This window comes from Sturnus vulgaris, unplaced genomic scaffold (genome assembly GCF_052056855.1).
Source record: "Sturnus vulgaris isolate bStuVul1 unplaced genomic scaffold, bStuVul1.hap1 Scaffold_84, whole genome shotgun sequence".
NCBI lineage: Eukaryota > Metazoa > Chordata > Aves > Passeriformes > Sturnidae > Sturnus > Sturnus vulgaris.
The window spans coordinates 1581642-1588246 of NW_028276728.1; the positions used below are offsets into that span (position 1 = coordinate 1581642).

A 6605-nucleotide genomic window follows, 5' to 3' on the forward strand; every position below is an offset into this window, starting at 1 on the left:
AGCACTTGGAGGATGATCCTGCTCCCCAAGGGACGTTCCCATGGTGCCAGCTCAGGAACTGAAATGGGGAGTGGGGCCAGAGAGGAAAGGGCAAGCAGGAAAGGGTTGTTTGCGGGAGAGAGGACAGGGATGGAGAAGAGGAAAAATGTGGATCAGGAAAGAGGAAAGAAGGCAAAGGTGAAGCAAAGCAAATGCTCAGGGCAGTTTGGGGGTGGCTGCCAGGCAGCCCTGGCTCTGAGCAACAACATCTGCAGTGGGACAGGAAACTCACAGCTCATGGGAACAAACTTTCTGGCTGACTTCAGAGGCTACAACAAACCTGAGTGGTTTCCCTGCCATCCCCCATCCCTTGCTGGCCCCAGGGGCTGATGGCATTTGTGCTCACTCAGCTCCATGTCCCCACAGCAGCACCATGGGGGTGCTGACCCTGCTGTGTGCAATGCAAACAGGGGCTCCTGAGCCAGTGCTGCCGTGTGTGTGCCTGCAAGGATGCGGCTCCTGTGTGAGCTGGGGGAGAGGCCAGGGCTGCAGAGGGGGGATGTTGTTGGCAGGTGCATGAGGACGCTCTGGGACGCTGCCCTGGGGTGTCCAGCACAGTGGGGATGGATCAGCCCCTGCTCTGCTGCTCCTTACCAGGGTGTCCCCCTTGCAGGGACCTTGCAGAGCACCAGCCATGCTGTTTGCCCCCAGCCTGCCCACGGCCAGCCTGGGGCTGCTCCCGGGGCTTTTCTCTGCTCAGCATTGGGCTGGCCAAGTGTTGTGGAGAGAGCCTGGCCAAGGAGCCTGGAGCCCCCAGGCCCTGCCCTGAGGTGTCAGCGCTGCCCCAGCAGTGCCCATGGCCTGTCCCTGCTGCAGCCCTGGCACTGCCACCCCCAGGGCTGTGCCCGGCCCCCAGAGCACTCAGGCCCTGCAGCAACACGAGGGCCAGGAGGGCAGCGGGGCAGTGGCACGGGAGCAGCACTGGCAACACCAAGTGCTGCTGCTGCTGCTGGGCACAGCTGCTGTGCCAGCACTGATCTGCCCCAGCTCTGCACACAGACATTGCTGCTGCAGCTCCAGAGAAGGAACAAAAGGGGCATCTCTGGATAAAACTTTCCGGGGATTGAGACCTGTTAGTTCATTCAAAGCCGCTGCTCATTGACACAGTCTGAGGATCACAGAAGGCTGGAGAAAAGCCAAATTAGAAATGGCACAAGAAAGGACACTTCTTAGTGGGTAGTATTAAAAAACTTAAACAATAGTAAGAAAAAAACGTATCAACCAAAGCAACGAGAACAATCAAACATCACTTTTATTAAAACGATTTGCAGAACTTGGCCAGCAATTTACTCTTTCTGAAATCGTCCAATGATCAGTGTCCTCAGTGCAGCCTTGAGCTCCTGGTTCCTCAGGCTGTAGATAAAAGGGTTCAGGGCTGGAGGCACCACTGAGTACAGAACTGACACTGCCCGATCCAGGGATGGATAGAAGATGGAGGGGGGCTTCAGGTAGGCAAACACTGCAGTACTGAGGAACAGGGAGACCACGGCCAGGTGAGGGAGGCAGGTGGAAAAGGCTTTGTGCCGTCCCCGCTCAGAGGGGATCCTCAGCACAGCCCTGAAGATCTGCACATAGGAGAAAACAATGAACACAAAACAACCAACTGCTAAATATATAGAGAAAAAAGAAATCCCAAGTTGCCTGAGGTAGGAATTTGAGCAGGAGAGCTTGAGGATGTGTGGGATTTCACAGAAGAACTGGCCCAGGGCATTGCCATGGCACAGGGGCAGGGAAAATGTATTGGCCGTGTGCAGCAGAGCATTGAGAAAGCCACTGGCCCAGGCAGCTGCTGCCATGTGGGCACAAGCTCTGCTGCCCAGGAGGGTCCCGTAGTGCAGGGGTTTGCAGATGGACACGTAGCGGTCGTAGCTCATGATGGTCAGGAGGAAATATTCTGTTCCAATGAAGAACATAAAGAAAAACACCTGAGCAGCACATCCTTCATAGGAGATGTGTCTGGTGTCCCAGAGGGAATTGTGCATGGCTTTGGGGACAGTGGTGCAGATGGAGCCCAGGTCGCTGAGGGCCAGGTTGAGCAGGAAGAAGAACATGGGGGTGTGCAGGTGGTGGCCACAGGCTACGGCGCTGATGATGAGGCCGTTGGCCAGGAGGGCAGCCAGGGAGATGGCCAGGAAGAGGCAGAAGTGCAGGAGCTGCAGCTGCCGCGTGTCTGCCAATGGCAGCAGGAGGAAGTGGCTGATGGAGCTGCTGTTGGACATTTTTTCATTCTCACCATCGGGGACTGTTCAAAGAAGACATTAACAATCCTGGATAGGTTTCCTTGAGTCAATCCTATGCTATTTTATTACACATTTACTTAAAGGAATTTCTCTTTCTTTGCCTAAATTTCAGTCACCTTTTTTTTATCTATGAGCTTGGGGTTTTGATTTCTTCAAAGGGGGAGAAATCTTCTTGCAGCATTGCTCTCACCATGAACACTTGGGGAGCCCAGAGGGAAAGTAGGGCTGCCTGTGCCCCAGTGCTGTCAGACCTGCTGGTCACACACATGTGCCTTTTTCATTACACCTCCCTCTATTTCAGGATGGCTGAACCAAAACATGCTTGAAAAATATAGTGGACTTTCTTAAGGCACCAGTTTCAAAGAAAGCTTCTCTATACCCTTCTCTCTTTCCCTACGCAATTGGACAGGGATAGACACGAAGGGTTTGCTCTGGCTATGTGCTGCCTGCAGTTGTGCCTACTGGGAGCTGTTTCTCTCTATCCAAGCCTTGTCCCTGCCAGTGCTCCCAGAGCCCAGCCCAGCCCTGGGGGCTCAGCTCTGCCCTGCACACCCCTCCCAGCACAGGGCACTGCCCAGGGCCATCTCCCTGCCAGCAGGGCCTTAAGGGCAGCTCACACAAACTGAGATGCTGCAAGCCAAGGTGCTGCTGCTGCTGTCTGTAGGCACAGGAGGGTGAGGAGGCACTTTGTGAGGGAGATGGGAGGCAGATGTGCTGATGGCCAGTGGGACAGTGCAGGAGTGTCAGTGACACAGACACACCTGACAGCCCCTTTGCCTTGCCTTGAGGAGAAAGCTGAGAGCAGCCCTGGCCATGCAGCACCATCTCCACAGCAGGAGGAATCTGCCCTGATGGGGGTGGCTCCTTGCACCTCCAACTTCTCCCCACAGTCCATGGGGAGCTGCAGGGCAGGCTGAGAGCTGTCCCTGGCAGGTGGCACATGGCCTGGGCTGGCCAAGAGCCCTGAGGGCTGCAGGAGCTGCTGTGCAGGACAGCCCTGGGCAGCCCTGGCTGCAGCCCCAGCTTCAGCCCCTGCAGCCGTCCCTGGCAGCAGGAGCCGTCCTGCCCTGTCCCTCTGACGGTGCCCAGGGCAGCCCCACTCTGCAGCACATCCTCATCTTCCTCCTCCTCCTCCTCCTCCTCCTCCTCCTCTGTCTCAGAGAAACTGGGAGAGTCCTCCTGACACATCCCCCAGGCTGTGGGCTGTGCTGGCTCCAGGAGATCCCTCCAGGAGCACAGGGGACATTGCCCTGCACCCACACACTCACCATGTCCAGGGCTGTGAAGATGTTTCCCCAAGTGCAGTCTCAGCTCAATGTCTTCCCAGTCCCGATTGCCTTGAGCCTGTCTGTGCCTGGCTCCTGTCCCCTCAGTGCCTGCAGGCAGTGCCCTCAGCCCTCCTGGGCTGGGAGAGGAGCTGCTCCTCAGCAGAAATGTCTTTTTAAAGCTCTTCTTGGTTGCCAGGAGCTGCCTTTGTGCCAGGAGCCCAGCCCAGCTCATCAGCACAGACACAGCACAAGGACTTTAATTAATCTCTTGGGGCTTTGGTTCTGTTTACTTCATAATCATTCCCTGAGAGAGTTCCAAAAACTTCTCAAGAACTCAAACATGAATTAAAATGCTGAAGTTTCTTCAAGTTTTAATGGGTCCCACTGAGGGACATGACTGAGAAAGTGTCATCAAGTTCCAGTTAGAGTAGGAAATTGGAGGCAGAGATGACAGGTGGGGAGAAAGAGAAGCCAAGTCTTGGTGCCCTGGGGCACAGCAGGGTCTGTGCCACCAAGGGCTGGGAGGAGACACCTTGTCCTGAGCCACTGGGGCCTCCTGGCACAGCCCCAGCAAGGCTGGCCACTGTCACCCCTTGTCCTGCCCTCAGCATCTCCCCACATCCCAGTGGCCTCAGGGATCTGCTGGGACCAGTCCCTGGGGAGCCTTGGTCAGGAATGGCCCTGGGGGCTCCTTCATGCTCCCAGGGACTGCAGGTTTTTCAGAGGACTTTGGGTTTTGCTTTTGCCTTGGAGTCTCTGAAAGTTTTGTGCAATCATGGCCTCCAATTATCTGCTTTAATTAGTCCCTTGAGAGACTTTGTCAGTAATGATACTCAATGGGGCTCATTAATGCTTCAAGGTACTCAGTTTTTTTAAGGTACTTGGAGTTTCCCTTTTTACAGGAACTCCTTTAGTAGTTTATGCAATCATGGTCCCAATTATCTGCTTTAACAAGTCCCTTGAGAGCTTTGTACTGACACTCAGTGGGGCTCATTAATACTTCAAGGAACTTCAATTTCTTGAGGTACTTTCCTTTTTCCTTTCTTTTCTCAGTCTCTGAGAGGTTTTTGGGCAATCCTGGCCTGCAGTTCTTTCCTCCAAGCAATCCATGAGGAGCCTGTGGTGTGGATGGACATCAGTGGGACCCATTAATGCTTCGAGACACTTTGGCTTTTTCTTCTGACTTGGACTCCTGGAAAGGTTTGTGCAATCTCCTCTCAGGTCCGGAGGTTCAAGGGCTCAGCACCAAATGCACCACGGGGCTGATTGGGATCAAGCAAGTCCTGACAAACCATGGCTCTGCCTTGATTTCCCTCTGGTCAAGAACATATCCAGCAATTGCTTAGATTATTTTGACTACTTTGATCTTTCCATTTTCATCACAATTTTCATGACTAATCCTTGGTAAAACTAGAGGTGTTTCTGGCAAACAAAGATTCTGGCTGCCTATCAAGATACAATTTACAGACATCAGTAGTACTTGAATGACATGGTTCTTCATTCTTTTTCCTCAGTCTCATTTGGGTTAGGAACAATAATTTTGTTGTCCATGGAGCTGATGCCTTTTTAATTCCAGAATAATGTCCCCAAGGTCCTTTGCTGTTCAGCTCTACTGCACTGTCTGTGGCTGACAAGGCTTGGTGGAGTCCTTTCCCCTCTGGCTGGAGAGGTGCCAGGTCCCAGTCCCTGAGGGCCCCCAGGCTCCTGGATGGAATTCATGTGCAAGTCCCTCAGTGCCACATCAGCCTTCACATGGAGCCCCGTGGATCATTTTCCAAAGAGCTGTTGGGGCAAAGAGGGAGATTTGGTCTGGCAGGATCTGTAAAACAATATCCCATAACATCCACTTGTTCTGGCACTGAGCACTTGGCTGCAGGGACACATTCCCATTGCTTCTGCCCAGGTTTCAGGAGTCAAACAGTGTTGTCTTTTCCCCAGAGCTGTTCCTTCAGCTGGCTCGGGAGGGCCATTGGGCCTCTGGACCCACACTCTGCCTCCATTATTAGGACTGCTGCATCCAAACCCTCTGTCTCTACAGAGGTGGATTTGAGGTGGAGCTCCTTCTTTCACAATTGTTGTTAAAACTGAAATATCAGTAACTGTGCCACCCCGCCATGGGGTTGAATAATCCAATCTTGTTCACTATTACTTCACCGAATTACTTAAATTTCTCCTAGATAATCTGCATCAGTTCTTCCTTCCATGACATGAACGCTTTGTAAGGCCAAGCTCCAGCGAGCAGTTATCAAACCAAAGTGTCCTGGAGGAATCTGAATTCCTGGTCCTGTATTGTTAAGTCTCATTTGTTTCTGATTTATCCTAATTAATTCCAATGCATGAAGGTCCAGCCCTGCAGCCTCTGGGGGGGCCCTGCCAGGGGCCATCACACCCAGAATAATTTCCCAGGCAGTCACAGTGTCACTGTCCATGGCTGTATTTGCAAACTGGGTGCAGCCATGCACAGCGAGAGGGTTTCCATTGTTAAGGGCATGGAGCACATCTGTGAGATGGGTTCTCCACTGGGACAGCTTCCCAATCTCCTCATATCTTCAACTACTCTTTTAACAATCCCTTCATCTCTTCAACCAATCCTGCAGCTTGTGGATGATCTGGTATATGAAAAACCCTTATGTCTTATTCACTGCATTTTTCACAGGAACACACAAAGCATTCCACATCACAGTATCAGCAAACCCCATAAAAATAGCCAATTTCATCCCTTCCTCCTTCATTCCTTGTAAACAATTCGCAAAGTTTACCACTGATGTTTGGGTCTTGGCTAGTCCTTTTCTGTAGGGTATTTAGTGTCACAGTGAGCAGCCAAAGCTGACATATTAGCATTGTCAGCATTATTTTACATTATCAATTTTTAATGATATCTAAAAAAAAAGAATCATGTTATATTTTTATATAAGCATTACTATGAATAATAATATTATATTTCACTTGAACAAATGAACCTGAGCTCAAGATTTAAACCCTCCTCAGTCACTCCATGTGGGAGTGTTCCAAAACCAATTCTTCCTTCTGTTGGTGCTATTTCAAACGTGCTGTCAAC

At 51.8% G+C, this 6605-nt stretch overlaps 1 protein-coding gene across 1 annotated transcript; it reads right to left on the reverse strand.

Moving 5' to 3' along the window:
• Positions 1 to 1325: 1325 nt before the first annotated feature.
• On the reverse strand, positions 1326 to 2090 carry LOC148217456 (olfactory receptor 14J1-like). Its single transcript, XM_088158640.1, has one exon. It carries the CDS (start codon positions 2088 to 2090, stop codon positions 1326 to 1328), a length of 765 nt encoding a protein of 254 aa, XP_088014766.1.
• Between the last annotated feature and the right edge of the window lie 4515 nt (positions 2091 to 6605).

What these genes read in the sequence shown, in the direction of transcription:
- LOC148217456 (XM_088158640.1), bottom strand. Translation starts at nt 2,090, where the DNA reads ATGTTCTTCTTCCTGCTCAACCTGGCCCTCAGCGACCTGGGCTCCATC.